This window comes from Sphaeroforma arctica, assembly GCF_001186125.1.
Source record: "Sphaeroforma arctica JP610 unplaced genomic scaffold supercont1.1037, whole genome shotgun sequence".
Classification (NCBI taxonomy): Eukaryota; class Ichthyosporea; order Ichthyophonida; genus Sphaeroforma; species Sphaeroforma arctica.
In genome coordinates this window covers 5,954-24,889 of record NW_014039521.1, presented here as the reverse complement: position 1 = coordinate 24,889, position 18,936 = coordinate 5,954, and the positions used below count along the sequence as shown (strand labels likewise).

The 18,936-nt window shown below is 38.9% G+C and overlaps 3 protein-coding genes across 3 annotated transcripts; 1 reads left to right on the top strand and 2 right to left on the bottom strand.

The window, feature by feature from the left end:
* The first annotated feature begins 730 nt into the window (after window positions 1-730).
* On the top strand, window positions 731-14,518 carry SARC_09769 (hypothetical protein). Its single transcript, XM_014296210.1, has 18 exons — window positions 731-941; window positions 1,540-1,722; window positions 2,610-2,681; window positions 3,177-3,347; window positions 3,754-3,884; window positions 4,393-4,562; window positions 5,520-5,670; window positions 6,253-6,353; window positions 6,610-6,756; window positions 7,072-7,191; window positions 7,642-7,829; window positions 8,459-8,573; window positions 9,561-9,893; window positions 10,317-10,440; window positions 10,868-11,034; window positions 11,673-11,829; window positions 12,505-12,658; window positions 13,111-14,518. The coding sequence occupies exons 1-18, from the start codon at window positions 748-750 to the stop codon at window positions 13,223-13,225; spliced, it is 2,793 nt and encodes a 930-aa protein (XP_014151685.1). The 5' UTR covers window positions 731-747; the 3' UTR covers window positions 13,226-14,518.
* On the bottom strand, window positions 13,844-14,524 carry SARC_09768 (hypothetical protein). The gene has a single exon (XM_014296209.1). The coding sequence runs from the start codon at window positions 14,478-14,480 to the stop codon at window positions 13,947-13,949; it is 534 nt and encodes a 177-aa protein (XP_014151684.1). The 5' UTR covers window positions 14,481-14,524; the 3' UTR covers window positions 13,844-13,946.
* Window positions 14,525-16,614: 2,090 nt separating this feature from the next.
* SARC_09767 (hypothetical protein) lies at window positions 16,615-17,316 on the bottom strand. Its single transcript, XM_014296208.1, has one exon. The coding sequence runs from the start codon at window positions 17,274-17,276 to the stop codon at window positions 16,749-16,751; it is 528 nt and encodes a 175-aa protein (XP_014151683.1). The 5' UTR covers window positions 17,277-17,316; the 3' UTR covers window positions 16,615-16,748.
* Window positions 17,317-18,936: the final 1,620 nt, after the last annotated feature.

Genomic DNA, 18,936 nt, shown 5'->3' with positions numbered 1-18,936 from the left:
TTTACATATATACATATGTACATACATACGTATATGCGTACTTACATACATACATACATAAATACAATACATGCATACATACATACATATATACGTACATACTTTAATGCATACAAACCTACCTACATACACACATATGTTCACATATATACATATATACATGCATACATACATACGTATAGGCGTACAATATACGTACATACTTTTATGCATACAAACCTACCTACATACTTACATACTTATATTGATGCATGCATGCATGTATACGTATATACATCCATACGTACATAAAAAACACACATACACACGCATATATATATATATATATATATATCTATATATATATATATCTATATATCTGAATATATATATACATACATATATATCTATATATATATATATTTGTGTGTGTGTGTATACATTTATATATACAAACATAAATACATGCAGGCATATATAAATACATACGTACATACGAACATACATGCAGACATACATACATACATACATAAATATATATATATATATATAGATGATGTGTATGTATATGTATATGTATATGTATGTGCATTCGTATACGTATACGTATTGATATACTTTTATGTATAAACATATTCGTATATATATATAAATATATATATTTATATATTCATGGATATATACATATGTATTGCAAACTCTTAACATGTACATTCAAAGTGTTTCATGCATACACTCCACAAATCCATGTAGGTAGGAAACAACAGTATGGAACGATGGTCGCCTGAGCGTGGTACTCGTGGTGGTGAACGTAGCGATGTAGGTGACGATTCAGATAGGCGATGGCGTCGTAACAGAGACAGTGACCGTAACAGTAGGAAGGGACGGGACGAAAGTGTGGACGTGGATGATATGGGCAGGCGTAAACGCAAGGGAAGCTCTCAGAGTCGGTCATATGACAGGTATGTGAATGTGGTTCCTTATTGTGAATACGATATATTTCTATGTGTATATGCCTAGGTGAATATTTATATATATGTTTGTGTATGTATGTATGTATGTATATGTATATATGTAAAATGGAATATATATATGTGTGTGTGTGCCGTATACTGTGTCTGTTTTGGGTACATGCAGGCGGACAAGAACCTGTCACAATGAGCCATATATTTTGGTGGATGTGATTCGCTACATGCGTTTGTATTTGTGCTTTTGCGTTTGTGAGAGTATCTTGGATTACCTTTCGCCCGTACGAAAACCAGGGTTATCTGAAGCACAACGTGAGTTTATTCAAAAAATATTTGAACTTTGCGATATATAGTTATTCTTATGCAATTATGGGTAGTGTATGCGTGTTTTATATTTGAATTTGTAGCTTCTGTCATGTGTAGCTGCGCGCCTCTGTGCGTATGCCCCCATGTGAATATATATATATATATACAATTCACACATACATGTATAAATATAGATATGTCTATATATATTGGTATATGCATACGCACATATGTATATACATACATATATACAAACTACTTCTTCATATCGAAATCCCGCACACAGACGTGGCCGTCACGCACCCGAGCGTCGCGATTCCTTCGGGAGAGACAGAGATGTCGATGAGCGCAGCCGCCAGAAGTTCAGATCACGGTCGCCCATTTATGACAGAGACGATCGCAGAGGCAGAAACAACAACAACAATGCCGGAGGCAGAGGATACGATCGCACAGATAGAGGCGGTTCGTGGTATGTTTGCGTATGTGTTGTGGATGTGTTTTTGTGTGTATGTATGTGTGTTTGTATACGGATAGAGGCGGTTCGTGGTATGTTTACGTATATGTTGTGGGTGTGTGTAGATGTGTTTGTGTGTGTATATATGCATGTGTGTTTCTGTTGAGTTATTACGTATACGTGCGTCAATGGGGTTAGAGTGACAGTGTAAGAGGTTTGTGGGATATATATTCCCGGCCATATGCGATGAGACCGGCCACATGCGCAGCCTGCCGTTTCCATCTCAACTCAACGTTTAACGTTTTGGAAGTGGTCGCCATTGACAATGTTACCTCCACACAATGCGCGTCGTTCCTACGCATATCACCGTCGTGGTAGTGAGATCGCGAGGCATATGCTTGTCCCTGTGTAGTGGTTGACTACACACGTAGTGAATCATGCAACCGGTATTCTCAATCTAACGTTTTACCTATGCCCCTGTCGCCGTACGTATCCTCGCACCTGTGTGTATAGTACCGTCCCCTATCCACCAAGCAGACAGCACCACCTATACAAGTCTCTCATCAGACCACAGACTGACTGTACTGTTGTCGTCGTACTATGTCATGTGCGCGTATGACTTCGTCAGCTCTGTGTATAGACTATACACCGACGCGTGCGTGATTTCGCGTGCGTAGTAGTCTCTTCCACTCCTCGTGACCATGACATACCCTGTCATCGGTTCTAAGGTTTTAGGGTTTGAACCCCTCGCTTGTTCCCACGTATGGCCAATGTTTGTGCGTATACACGTATTGATCGCTCACCTCTATACATTAATAATCCGGTCTCATGTTTCAGCAGCACTTATGTCTCACCTGTGTTCACTGCTTGTATTCCCATCTGTGACGACTGTGTATGTGCAGGCAGCGTGGAGACTCTCGCGAGAGAGCCAGTCGTGGCCCACCTCGTGACTTCCCGATGAGAGATGGTTTACCGTAAGTTTACCAGACACCTGGAGATGGTCACTTATTGACGTCTACACATGCACACACACACATATATATATATATATATATATACATGCGTGTGTATTTGGATTTGGATCAATTTTGCGAATTCCAGTGGTGAGTGAACGTACATGATATATCGGGTGTATCTTCCTACTTTTATCCAATCACTTTCACGGTGACACGGAACAGAGTCGGTGCCTTGGTTGAACAGAATCTCGATGACGTATCGGTTTGTGATATAGTAACTTAATTTCTTATTAGTATCCTAATAGACACATGCACACACTCATATAAGCATATACAATGGCACACACACACTTGCAGTCTCTTTGACTTGCTATTAGGACATATACACAACACCTGTCATTACTGTATTCTTCATGCTATTAGGACATACACACATCACCAACCATCACTGTGTTCTTCATGCTATTCATACATACACACAACACCTACCATCACTGTGTGTCTCTACCACAGTCGCCCCATGCAGCCTCCGCCTCCTTCCAATGGCCCTGTGAGCTTCAAGATGTTCATGTCTAATCTGCCTGAGGACATAGACGATAAGACAGCCACAGAACAGTATGCGCAGTACAAAGTCAACTTTCTGCAGGATCAGATATCGACCTTCTTCAACGCACACAAGAATAGGTGTGTGATGCGTGTGGGCATATTTATTGGTACTGGGACGAATCGTTGTTTGTTTGTTTTTTGGAGTATGTAGTGAGATTTGGTTACAAGCTGGTTTATTATTAGGGTATGAAATTCACCTGCTACAAGATCAGATATGTCCTTACTTTATGTATGTATGTATGCATATATGTATGTATGTATATATATATATTTTATTTTATATATTTGTGTGTGTATGTATTTATATTTTATATATATGTATAATATATTCTTACACAATTGTTATTAAATTGTTACTGATCGCAGTTTTCCGCTAACATCTGTCCATGTTTGTGTGCATTGCCTTCTCACAAGCAATATTTCTGCCGTACACGTGTTCGCTGTCTCATAGTCCATGCTTGCCATTCGTATAAACGTTACACAGTGAATGGTTCATGGACGAATATCTGGAAGCGCGGGTGCAGAAGTACGACAGTGAACGTTTTGCTGTAGCGCAAGAACGCGCGCAAATACTTCTGGAGAAGGACACCCCATCGCACACGGATGATCTGGAAGGTAAACGTTAACGTTTACATGTCACTCGCCCTAGTAGTATACAGTATGGATACCAACCCACATACTGGCGTGTGGCCAATTCATACGCATGTGTTGGTATATCTCCACCTGGGTGTGTTTATAGGCTGCGTATGTAGGTGCTGTTGACGCTATGCGCGCTGTCTGTCCGTAGTGTTTGCTGCTCCTGTGGTAGGCACGTGTCTTTAACGTTCCACAACTTCACTCAATGCGAATGTCTGTTGCAGAGAAGTGTCATGCAGCCGCTCTTTGTTGGCGCTTGCCTGGGGAGGTGTACTTCGCGTACGTTTACATACTTGCAGCTGTATTCGCCTGTACCGGTTGTCGGTTGTCGTGTTGTGTTTATATATGAAATGAGTGTATTGAGTATAATAAGTATGCATATATATATAGGTATATATGCATATATAAATCCCGAATACACCTGGCCAGTTGTATGTTTATGAATTGCACCATACTCATCTCTACACTGTACCGGTCACATCCACAGACACACTCGTGAAGGATGTGTTGGGAGATCTGCGTATGACTGAGAACGACAGTGATCAAATGGTGAAGCTTATTGCTAACCTCAACACAGAGTACGACATACGAGTGAGTGAGCGAGCCCTGGAGACGTTTAACGCGGGACAGAAAGCCCAGGCAGAAGCCGATCAAGAGGTGTGTGTGTGACATTACGCGTTGTTTGTCAACGTATACATATTGCGTCGATATGCATGCATTGTGACATGCACATCTATTCTCTTCAGGCGTTGTTGTCCTGTTGGAGAGGCTGTGTATGAATATCTGTTGTTTTTTGTGTCTGTTGGTTTGTGTTATATCTTTGATCCTATGTGCTGCGCATGGCGTGTACGAGGCAAGTGTGTGCCAGAGCTCTGCAAGTATGAACTTATACACCTACGCATAAGCAGCCCAGCCACAGGCCGGCAGAGGGGTGTATCTACCTATGGTTATTTATGATTGTTTTTATCTCCGTATGATTATTTATGATTGTTTCTATCTACGTATGACTATTTATGATTGTTTTTATCTACGTATGGTTATTTGTGATTGTTTTTATCTACGTATGATTCTTTATGATTGTTTTTATCTACTTATGATTCTTTATGATTGTTTTTATCTACTTATGATTCTTTATGATTGTTTTCATCTACGTATGGTTATTTGTGCGGATATGCATAAACGAAGTTGTGTGTTTTTACAGATATGGATAAACGGAGTTGTGTATTTTCACAGATATGGATTAACGGAGCCGTGTGTTTTCACAGATATAGTATAACATTCCACTAACAATCTATTCACACTTACCTTATGTTATGCTGTGTTCATAGACACAAAACCAGGTTTGTGTTATGTCATGTTAATATGCCAATTGATAAACACAAGCCCTCAAATCCTACATTGTGAGTGATAGTAGAGTTGTATCCCATGGCCGTCCGCTACAAAATCATGTTTCCATATAAACCCATACGATAGCTATAGTCGTTGCAATCTTACGCTATTCTTTTTTAAGAATATGCATACATTTATACTTCAATACGTCCATACATTCCTTACTACATACATGATATCAGCTATACCCGATATGTTCATCTGTTTCCTTACCACCTACCACAGACCAAAGAGGAGGGGCGCAGAAACGAAGGTGCTGGCAAAGGCAATGTGAGTGATGACGACACGCGAATGTCTGGTGATGACGCGGATAAGGACAACGAAGACGGGGATGGATCTGACGCCGAGAAGAACTCGGATTTCCAGAATGACGCAGGTAAGAGGAAAAACTTGGTTTATGCTGTGAGGTTTTTATGGATGGCTTGTGACGAGAGTGTTGTAGACAGGCGGATACGGTTGTTGCTGAGGCAGCCTCTTTTCTGTGGTTTGAGGTTTTTGGACTTTTTTTCTCTTGCTTTTATGTCCCAGAAGGCCCTAAGTGCAATCTATTAGGTGCACATACGTCCCGATCATCCTGTAGGTGGTATGACCTCCGTAGACTCGCATTTGGACCGGTCTTAGTCTGTCTTTATCTCTCATACCTCCGCGCCACTCCGAGTGTATACCTACACTTCTTCTCATCTGTCTGTAACATAGTCACTATCGTCACCTGGAGTTCACTCGTTTGGGCTCATCCCATATGGGTGGGACTGTCAATTCCTGCTCACCGCTCTGACCAAAGACGGTCGTGCATGGAATTGAGTATTCTGCAGAATTACCGATCCTATTTTATGCGAATTGTAATACAAGTATCAATTTGGAATTTGGGTTCTCAATTTGGAGGTTTTTGAACATTGGTACAATACATTCGTGTCCCATTTTATTCTGATGGATATGTTTTGGTGCCATTTGTGCACAGAAGCAGACGGAGAGGCACAGGACGAACACCCCACACCGATGAAAGTGTGTCCGAAATTATTTGTAAAGAATTTAAGTATCCAGGTTTCGAGAGAAGATTTGGTATGTCCAAAAATGTTGTTTTGAGTCAGAGATTGGTTTCGGGTCGCGATAAGTTTATTATTTTGCTGCCCAGTGCGATGCGAAGGTGTACACCTGCAAATGTAGTGAGTCTCTGCGTACATGTGTCAATGTCTACTTCTATCCACACAAATGAATACAAAATCGTCCATTCGAATAGACATATTTCTATATATATATATATATATACATGTCGACTTTGGATCCTTCCTACTCACCTACCTACGCCTGTTCACAGATGGCAGCGTGCAGCGCAGCTGGGCCGGTGATCTGCCTGTCTTTTTCTAGTCCATTGAGTAGTAAACGCTTCATGCGAATGGCTTGGATCACCTTTGCCATTGGTGCGGATGTGAAGAAAATTTTAAACGCATTGCAAGGAAAAACGGTGAGTTTGTTTGTTCGTCTGTTCGGTGTTTCATTTTGTGGAAGCCCTAGGCCATTCTAGGCATATTTATTCGATACTGTGTAATTATAAGATAGGTTATTCGTCTTTATGGTCGTTCAGTTCCTGGGCCATACACATATATGTACATATATATATATATATACGTATATATTTATTTATATATATATATATATAGTCCCGTACTCCCGTCACTGCGCTGTTGCAAATGCACATTCACATCTCGCTAACTACTGAGGCAAGTCTCATAGCCATGTCACATCCATTCATATCCATTTGACTCCTGTAACGTTGCAGATAAAAGGATGCAAGTTAAGCTTTGTGATTAATAATCCGCCAAACACAAAGATCAAGGTCGCACCGTCACTCGCAAACGAACGATCACGTCTGCTACACGATTTGGAACAAACAAAAAGGGTATGGAAAGTATATATATTTATGAGTGTGTGTGTGTTTTTGAATACATGTATTATATGTAGCTAGACATATATCTATCTACTTGAGATCGCTTTGGGACTAACACATGTATGAATAAATTTACATGCGTATTCGTACAAAATCGTTAGACTTGTTTGTGTATATTCATGGTATTGACAATATTTAGCAGCACTCAATGTATAGTATTGTTTGTCGCCCTGAAATGTATTATTGCCATATAATAGTACGTGTGTTCGAGAGGTTAGTATTCTCAATCCTTTAAACATATACTCGGGTGGCAATGCGCAGTGTCGGTGATTCAACATATCTGGTAATTCATTTCGTTTTATTATGTACACGGTTATCAATATGGTTCATTATATATATATATGTATAAGTATAAATATATCACTCATGTGACTAAACGTATTTTTCCATATATGCCCGTAGTTGATCGAAGTGTTAGACCAACGGGCAGGTCTCTTCCACGGCGATCTGGACGATGATATAGACGAGGATGACCACAACACACGTACACGTGTGCAACGACTGGAGAACAACCCCTTTGTAGACACACACACACCCCTCAGCAGGTCAACCACGCCAGTGCGCAAGACGAAGAGCACAAAACACTCCAGGTATTGTGCTTGTACGATTGTGTAGATGTGCACATTGTATATATCTATTTATATATGTATATGTGTGTGTATATATGTATGTATGTATGTATGTATTTATATAATTATGCATATGTATATGTATGTATTTATATATATATGTATATATATATGTGTGTGTGTATGTATATGTATCTGCGTCGATAATAGTTCTTGTACAATGGTTGTATATATACATATACGTACATGCTTGTACAATGGTTGTATATATACATATACATACATGCTTGTACAATGGTTGTATATATACATATACATACATGCTTGTACAATGGTTGTATATATACATATACATACATGCTTGTACAAAGGATGTATGTGTCCATTATAAACGCATATATGTACGTGTTCCAATGTTTATTGATATACATTATCGTAAGCCTGGAGAACTTTGTGCAGCCAATTTTCATATTTACTCCGACTCCTTCCCATTCTCAAGAGACCATTCAAACGTACAAGGGAAGGGACGGTGTGCATATTCCCACTCATATCTTGGGACCCTTTTTTCGTTTAGATCGATCCAAATCGTGTAAAGAACTAATATTCAAAAACCTATTTCCGCTCGTATTTCGGCTTTTATTTTATTTCAGATCAAACAAAAGTAGGAAGCGTCGTGACAGCATGGACACTGGCGACGAGAATGACAGGTCCAGCGACGACAAGAGTGACAAAGGCGATAGCGCCGACGAAGAGGAGATGGCCGATGTATGTTGTGTAGACATGTGTGGTGTGGTTGGAGGTAGAATTGCAAACATATCACCTGAGCGTGCGTGTGTACGTATTACCTTATGGCGGGGACTCTATGAAGCCAATGCGTGCGAGCCTGGCAGATGCATTATGATAACGTACGTTGTGCTTATACTAGGACGTGTGTGGTGAGGATGTCCGTGTTATTGTAGTCACGTGTACCTACACATAACTAAAAGATACACATCACTAAACATGTACAATGAGTAGCTAATTGTGTATACTTATACAGTATTGTTTGGAACGCCCACGCGTGTGAATTACAGGCATACATATCATACATTACATATCATGTCATGTTATATGTTATATCATATGTTATATGTTATATATCATGTTACATATTATATCATATGTTATATATTATATCCTTTGTTATCAATTATATCCTTTGTTATTTATTATATCATGTTATATAGCATATCGTATGTTATATATCACATCATATGTTATATATTATATCATATGTTATATAGTATATCCTATTTTATATATTATATCATATGTTATATATCATATCAGGTGTTATATATTATATCATGTTGTATCACATATCATGTTATATATCATATCATATGTTATATATTATATCTTATGTATATATTATATCATGTTATATATCATTTCATATGTTATATATTATATCATGTTATTTATTATATTATACGTCATATATCATATCATATGTTATATATTATATCCTTTGTTATTAATTATATTCTTTGTTATTTATTATATTATGTTATATATCATATCATATTGTGTTATATATCATTTCATGTTTTTTGAGTGTCAATCACACACGAGTACAATGGCTACTATCCACACTTATATCTAATGCACACGTGTATGTATTACACACTTGTTACTAACATACGCTTTTCACTAGTATACACATATATGTATCCAATACACACACCCACACTACACAACGCTCACACACAGACCGATGATATCATCAACGAGGGAGGGTTCAGTGTACGGGAAGCCTTAGACCGGCAGCTGCTGTACCTACGACTGGTACATAACTACTGTTACTACTCGGGTGTACTCGCAAAAGATAGTGACGCGCTTGTGCGTAGTGTGGGGCATCTGCACGTGCGACCTACCACGGAGGAAGAGGACAGTAATAGCCGATTAAAGAGGAGTGACCGGGCACGAGAGCGCAGAGAAAGCCGGTCCGAAAATAAAGGGCCGGGGCAGCAGAGACGGGACAATTTGTTGACTAGAGAGACGGAGGAGGGTGCGGAAGCCTGGGCGAAGAGAGTGGATAAGAGGGTGAGTATCTTGTTTTCCGATGTGTTCTAGGGAATGTGTATATATATATTTGATAATCCATATTTTGGATGGATAATAATTATTTGAATATTCATAGTTATAGATCTACATGTATGTAACTGGATAACTATTATATATATGTATGTATGTATGTATGTATGTATATATATATATAATATATATATGTGTGTGTGTATGTGTATGTGTGTACTTGCAAATATATGTATGATTGGCATATATATGCACATACATACACTTAAATATATATATATGTGTGTGTGTGTGTGCAAATTACGTACGTTTTGCATGTTTACATATATACATATACATACATACTTACATAAACTCCTACTCACAAACTTTTTGGAGTATCTTTGCATACTGCATTTGACGAATCATGTTGTCTCGTATATGTTTGTTTAGGTGGCGGCAGTTTTGAAGCCAAAACTTGATGAAGATGAAGTGAAGAAATTGATCCGAAGTGAACGGAATGCTAAAACTGGTAACACTGCAGCAGCCGACGACGACGAGAATGTGGACGAAGCCGGTATGTGTTAGCCAGTTAAATCTATTGTATATATAGATGGAGCGTGTAATTGCCAATCGCATTGCTTGAAATTCAATTTGCATGTGAAGGTAATTGGTTGGACTTATAAGTGTCAGATATACTTATGGATGGTTTATCGCTCGTTGGAGTCTCTTCCATTGCACTTGCATCACCCCTTAAGTTTACGGCGGTTGCCATGCTAACTGACGGGAAGAGCAATCTTTCACGAAACCCGATTTGTAGCTCTCTAGTTGACCTTTTTTTTCTTGTTTGTTTTATCATTTATTTTGCAGGGGAGGGGGGGGCGGTTTGTGGTTCGCTTACTGTCTTTGGCTACCTTCACTTAACTTATAGTACTTGCAATCCCCTATGTATGTATCCCTCTAATCTTCTGATGTTCTATGTTTGTTTTCGCCATTCATTACAGAGGAGTGTGAGAAGGCCGTTGAAAGGTTTATAGACGAAAGCTGGACACAGATCGAAACAGAGAAGTTCAAGTGTGTGCTATGCTCAAAGATGTTCAAAGGCCGAGAGTTTGTTGTCAAACATCTGAACAAGAAACACGGTGACGAGCTACAGGGTGTCAGGAATAGAGTATGTATTCTCTGTGTGTGCGTGTACATTTACATATAGTAGGTGTTGGTATATACAAGGCGGCTTGTGCTTGTGTTGCGGTGAATCATGTGCCTATGGTTCATGCACGAATGCGTGCGCTGCGCCTCCTGCTTTTCGGGTAGTACAGTCAGAGACATTGGTGTAGATCTCTGTGGATATGCCCATGTTTCACGTCCTGTTGTAGACATGGGTGTAGATCACTGTGGATATGCCCATGTTTCACGTCCTGTTGTAGACATTGGTATAGATCAATGTGGATATGCCTATGTTTCTCGTCCTGTTGTTTACTGATGCTCTTGTCTTTCGTTGCGGACATGCGTGTGAACTATTCGTATTATATTAAACACAGTTGAAGCACACGATGGTGTACACACACAACGATTATCTGTATTAGCCTATGCTAACCCTACACGGCACCTGGGTTTTAGGGGTTGTTTCAAGCTACTAGAGGCTAACCCCCTAAAAATTTAAACCACCAGTATACTCGACAGCTGAATGCTTAATCCCTCAGAGCACATGCATTCAATCGTAGCAAAAACACACATCACTATATATACACCATGGTATTAAAGCCATGACTACATACCCTTTATCCATATATTTATACACACACACAGCTCCTGCTTTTCAAGCAATATGTGAGAGACGCAGATAGGGTCACTCTAGACTCACTGCAAGTGATGAGCAATTTCGGCAGCGGCAGATTCGAACAGAGACCGTTCATGCCAAGGGGTGGCCACCCCATGCATGACGGACCAAGAGGAGGCATGCTGAGTATGTCTATCTATTAAAATTAATTGATACCTATATATCTATCTATCTTATCTATTTTTTTATATATACATATATATATATCTATATATATAGTGTGTGTGTATGTGTGTGTATTTATGAATGTATGTATGGGTGTTTGTGTATGTGTGTATTTATGAATGTATGTATGGGTGTGTGTGTATGTATTTATACATTTATCCTTATATTAGTCTTTAGGTTGCGTTCTACATATGCATGGATATATGTGTACATACTTGAATTTGGTTCTCTTCGCTGACTCATATCTTGACTTAAGTTTTTAGGGTCTAGGGCTTTTAAAATCGGCCTTTAAACGGGATGGTTTTTATTTTGTATCACTGCCGCAATTTAGAGCCTGGACTGGGAGAATATGAGACACATACTTGGATATGAATCATTGCTCACGCCTGTGTGATTGCCTAAATATATAGCTTTGTACCACCCTTTTATCTATTCCTTCGCAATAACACAGCCCTGGTCGCGAGTTCTGTTCAAGTAGTATTTCAGTATCGAAGTGTGATTCATCGTTACCAATCCAGTATATATGTTTCATGGCACTATCTACATATACACTTGACCGTTGCCAAATTTAATTGGAGACTTATGCTTGCCTCCATTGTAACTCGCACCTTGCTCTCCTTTACTGCATAACCTTAGTGCGCCCGCCATTCAATGGCCATAGGGGGCCAAGACCACCGCCTCACATGATGTTCAGGACTGGACCACCAATGGGACAAAACGGTCCGGATTTCCATCATGGACAGCCGCAAATGTTCCACCCGCACGGACCTAGACCTATGCGACCGCCGGGGTATGTAGAATTGGCAGGGACATTTATATGTATGTGTATAGGTATAGGTATATATATAGGTATGTGCATGTGTATGCGATATATATATAAAGTATATGTGTATTACATTATATGTATATGTAGGTATTTTATTTTATTTTACCAGCATATATATTGCATGTGTATTCTTCATAATCTATGTATTTGCGTCTATGTGGGTCCGTATATTTTCTAGCCCATTTCTTGGCCGGATTATTGTACCTACGGATTGGCTCAAGATACTTCAGGTGTGCTTCTATATACCGGAAGAACCACACGTTCACCTAGATCAATATCAAGTTCTGGTTTCTGCATGTATGTACTGCGCGAGATGTTTCCATAGCAACAGTCCGTGTGTATCTTCCAGCAACTACTGATTATATATTGTTATCTGAGAAGCTAATGCAGTCATGCGCTTCTCTCATCGCACACAGCCCTATGGACCCACGCGGTGGTCGAGAAATGCGCCAATATACAGATTTAGACGCACCTGTGGGCGATCGCCGGGGACCGGACTTCCGAGAACTGGTCAATTATGGTGACATATAAAGAAGAGAATGCTTATGTAGATATATTTGAGCAATCAAATTCAATATTTCAATTGCAGTGGACTTCAATTGACAGACAAATCAGTGAAATCGCTATTAGGTGTTAAACTCATCATGTTCAGTAGATATAAATATCGTCTGAGAAACGTTTACGTCGCAAATACAGCCTACAGCGGGATCGACTTCATACGCATCTTGCTATATGTCTGATTTCGATGTCCTTTTACTATTCAAAATTACTAGTTGAGAATACCGTGGCGGTGTCACAGAGAGCCTGGAAACCCGTGGCAATTTCTCAACACTTGTATGCGTATTCTTTGAAAGACTACGCAAGTTGTCGGCGTCTATAGCTCTGTGCGACATGATTTTTTAGAAACCTTTCTTATGCGTGCATATAAAGATGCAAATCATTGATAATGCTCCAAAGACGGGCATTCTACTGGAGGCATAGAACTGAACTACAAGTGGTGGATAATCATGATTGTAGATAATTAAATTAACAAGTGTATCGTTGCAGTCTTCCAATGATTAGAGTGCGACCTGGAAAGCAATCAAAACTGGTACAACATACGTTTGAATCTGTTTAGTGTCAGAACAGTGAGGAGTGATACACTTGCAAACGGTTTGAAATTTTATATATTAAAAATTTTAAATATGTATACTGCTAGATTATATTTCATGTTGTGACTGTCATCCGTCCAGTTTCTGTGTAACGTTCGACATTAATTGGTGCCTACGGAGGCACTTCGCAGACCTTTCCTCCTCTCCATCTTGGACCGTATTTCCGTCATGCGTTGCTTCAGTTGCTGGTTCTCAATCTGTCTTTCTTGTGAGATCACAAGAGCTGGTGTAGCGGCGGGTGTGTCGGACCAAGTGACCTTGGGCGCCATTGTATCGTGCGCCTTCCCAGTATTGTGTTCTGTTCGATGTGTTCGTTCAAGCTCATACGACATAGCAGGCGGTGAAAAACTTATTGGACCGCTCTTAATAACCGTCGGCTGTAGATGGAGGGTGACTCCAGGTCGAACACCATACGCCACAATTGTCCTGTGATGACTTGTCAGTGCCGTATATGTAGTATGTTTAAGTACCAATTGCAAATGCTGTGGTGGAACTCGTAAGTAATTTCCTAGCGTAGTTAAGACGGCTAGTACTGGATCTGAGGCACAAACATTAATCCTGAACTTCTGGCCCGTCATTGACAAAACTTTGATTTGAAATGTTCCGGGTATTGAAGCACTGTTGTTATTAGGCATGATCTTTAAAAGTGTTCAACGATTGTGATATGTTGCAGTTATCCTTTGAGAGAATGTATGAATATATTTCCGGAAGTATGCTCTTTATATATCCCCTTCCCCAATGCGCATCAAATTTCATTTCAATTTCAATTCATTGATCGAGGGCATATTTAAAGCAGCGAGTATATGCTAGAAACTGTATTTATTTTTACTGAGGAATCATTATCCTTTTATTTAACGACGGTAGCATCGGTAGGCTACTATTTAAAAATATATATAAATTGCGACTCTAGAATCAGTCAGAGTCAAAATTTGAAAATTTCGGTATATTTCTATTTGGAAAAAAAATAGGAAATGTCGCACTGAATATTTATTTCTAGAAAATGACAGCAGACCCGGGCCCCTGTCGGCGGTTGGGACTTGGGGACATCAGTCACAGACTCAGAGCGTGAACTCTGGGAAATCTCAAGGCCTGCCCGCAAGTCTCAACTTGGACTCAACAAGTCAGTCTCTCATAGATCACTAATCAGAGAGACTCGGACTGTCAGCCTTCACAGTTCAGTGAGTTCACACTTCACACCATCACAGAGACACCCACACACACCAAGAAGTCAAGACTCAAGAGAAGACTCAAGTATCAAGACTCAAAAGTCAAAAGGATTTAGTTCAATAATCAATACTCCACAATAGGCTTCAGGGAGCGAATTAGTAAATTAATACATATAAAAAATCAACCTTGGCTATTTTCAAAACAAAATAAACTAAAATATATCAACAACAAAAAATTTAAAAGAGTGAAAGAAAAAACAAAACAAACAAAAGCGTCAAAAAGAATTAAAACCTGAAAACCAGAACCTAGAAAGAAACAAACGGAGCGTATCATATAATATTTAAAAACTGTCATACTGCGTAGAACTGTAGACTCATTACGTACAATGGCAGTATATTTTAAAATAGACCAATAGTCTATAGTCTGTGAGAACTTGAGTAATATTTAGCTGGATTTTCAATTTTGTGTCACTAATTGGTACTGCGCAAATATATTTTAAACAAAAAAACTCTCGAATTTCTGATTTCAAGGTCATTGGCCAGTTTTCAAAATCTGAGCATCGCAATCTAATATCCAATTTACAAATTTGTTTGTAAATATTTACGGTAGTTTACCTGACTCCAACTTTCCCACTTTCCAAGTTTACAGTGATTGTTTCTTTACATGTACGCTGTACATTGTACTTACTTATTTACTCGTATTTTAGTATTATCCGACAAGCCAGTAAAGCCACACGCAACTTCATACAAGCGAGCCTAAATATATCTATTTGCGATTTTATAACTGTAGTCTGTACAAAGTTTATTATAATTTACTGCATTTTGATATTTGCACTGTTCAAGTTATCTACAAAATTGCAATCCAGAAGTTGAAGTTTGGTTGAAGTTTGGTCTATAAGCCAAACCGTTCCTTACGCAGGCATATAATACGTTCGACAGTTTTCTAAGTGATATAGTGATGTTTACCGGAAGGAATTCAAGCTTGCAAGTCTTCAGACGACTTTGAATGCGGCGTTATCGCCAAAAGTTTCGTGCACTGCCTTTCTTTTCCATCGCTTATCGATCTAGTTTTGAGGTGCAACAGACAGTAATGCAGAAGAAACCCCCAATTTTTATTTTCGATTTAAATGTGGATATCGAGTCTACCCGTATTGTTCATATATTAGTTGAAATCATAGGAAATGCCCGTTATCATCGCTGCTTTGGTGATCCTCTGTGATATGATACATAAATAAATGTTCATAGAAATACAAATCGGATTGCAAACAAACGAAAAACTCATTTCAGACCAAGCTTTCTTTGGAAGCCTGTGACTATTCTGGAACTTTTCTGTAGTAATCCTTGCTGTTCTAAAAGACTAGTAATACACAATTTTGTATGACAGTTTTCTTAGTGGAAGATCAAGAATTGGCGTCTGTATAAATTGACTGGCGTCAAGTAGGACTTATATTAGTAAATGAACCTAACACTTAAAACTCGAATTCAGGGTAATACATAGTCTAATTCTAAGATTTAAGGTGCAATCGATGGCCGACTATTTTTTACCATATCCAGTATTTAATTGATATATATTTCTCTATTTTTGTAATGAACTGAAAGGACCAATATCTTTGAATTGATTTTTGCCGTTGGATAAGAGCACTGATATGCACAAGAATAACTGTCTGCTGATTTTCTTCTTTCCATCTTTGACCTAATTTCGCGCCATATTTTTCTTGCACAGAGCTGCAAAGTACATCAGTTGGTACCTATTGACGCACGTCGCAAGCATTTTCTCCTTTCCAACTTTGACCTAATTTCGCTCATACGTTTCCTCAGCTGCTGGTTTTCATGACGTCTTTTTAGTGAAACAGCAGAAACAAGCTTAGCAGCGGGTGTATCGGACCAAGCCACTGTGGGCACTGATTCATCTTTTAGCTTCATATCGTCACTCTCAGCTTGTTGGGTTTCTTCAGGCGGAGCCGAAGCTGATGGAACAAAGCAGATCGGGCCACTTTTTATCGACGTCAATTGTAGATGGAGAGTATCACCTGGTCGAACTCCATAAGATATAATTGTTCTGTGATGGCTGCTCAAGGAGGTGTAGGTGTTGTATTTGAAGACCAGCTGTAAATTTTTCGGTGGAAGATGTAGGTAGTTTCCAAGAGTTATTAAGACAGCTAATACTGGATCAGGTGCACACACATTTATCCTGAACTTCTGACCTGTTATTGATAGCACCTTAATTTGAAATGTCTCAGGTATGGTTGCTTGAACTTCAAACATCGTGGTCCCTCCGTTTGGCTTCTTGAGTATTAACTTTTTCTAAAGTGAGAAAATATGAAGTACAATTCAGACGAGAATGGTTCTATATACATATCAGTTTCAGGTATTCAGCAAGCCAAAATATCTCAAATATGTCGAAGAAAATCATTAAATAAATCACACAATTCGATATTGCATACTGCATACTGCATAGCTATTACTTAGTACATAGTTTGCATCCTGTATAGATTTTATTATTATAAATATTTAATTTCTACTCTTGTTGGGACTTTGGAGTTTGGACTATTGGAGCCTTGGGCTCTTGGCTCAGTTCACTAAAAATTAAAACCACAAACTCAGGAAGGCGAGTAGGCGACTAGGCGACAAGAGAGAGGCGAGACGAAAAATGACCTAGTCAAGAAGAGTAAGTAGTGCGCATAAGCCAATTATTTCAGACTATTATGTATGTATATTTATAACTATTCGCTGACTATAGCAGAATTGCTCTAGTTTTGAGCATAATCGTAGCAGGGAAACAGGCATTATTGGATATGTCTTATGATCAGGATGTTTTTTTACATCTCAGGACTCAGGAGTCAGGATATAAAAATTTGTCAATTATTCCTAGCCCTGGGCCCTGACAACGAACATTCAATTTTGAGTACAAATATATTTTTTAACAGAGCTGCTCATAGTATGAAATTTTTATAGTTTTATAATATATTTCTTGTACAATGACAAACTGAGTGTTTATTTTCTCGAATATATGGCATAACGAACTAGTTAGAAGTCTATTTACATATAAGCATCATCAATTGGTCTACATTCAAAATATTGTACTCTAGGCATTCCGACTTCAAATCTGAAAATAGAACATGGAGATATAAGTTAAAAATACAAAAACACCGTGATACACGTCCACAGTTTTGCTATAATGAATAATTCTAACCAATTACATCACTTTTTTTTACTTTTCTATTTTTCTATGACTCAGCTTTTATACTGTTTTTGGAAGATTTCATAATCAGACCAAATTTTTTAAATTGCAAAAAAAGAAAGGGATGTTCCTATGGCCGATGGGGTGGGCCCTTCCACTATTTGTGTGGCGCAGGGGAATATCATTGGCCGTATATATGTTCAACTCTATTCCTGCCTGTCGATTTTTTTTTTTAAATTATCCCCCTGTGGCCTGCGCCTTGCGACTCTGCGACTCTGCGACTCTCCGTCTCTGCGAGGCTGCGACTTTTCACTTTACGTTTTACGAGAGGATGCGAGGCGCGAGCTGCGGTAAGTTCACACAAAAGGTATTTTATTTTGATGAAATCTAAATCTAAATATGCATTCCAGAATCCAGAATCTAATGAAATACAGCATAGTTTATAAATAGAACTTTAGAAGGGACAGCGACAGGGCCAAACCACAAGTCTGTCACAAGACACAGAGGCTCAGAGCTATATAGAGAGTTATTCGGCCTGAGGAGTGTTGGCTGCTGGGCTCTGTGCCGTGGACACTGGACAGTGTGGTCTGTGGAGTGGCAGTCTGGCACTCCGGGATTCTGGGTATCTATAAAAAATATATTTTTTAAATATGTATCAATAAACTATTAATATACTATTATGTCAATCTGCCAATTGTTTTGTTTATTCATATTTTTGCATATATAATTATATATATAGAACAG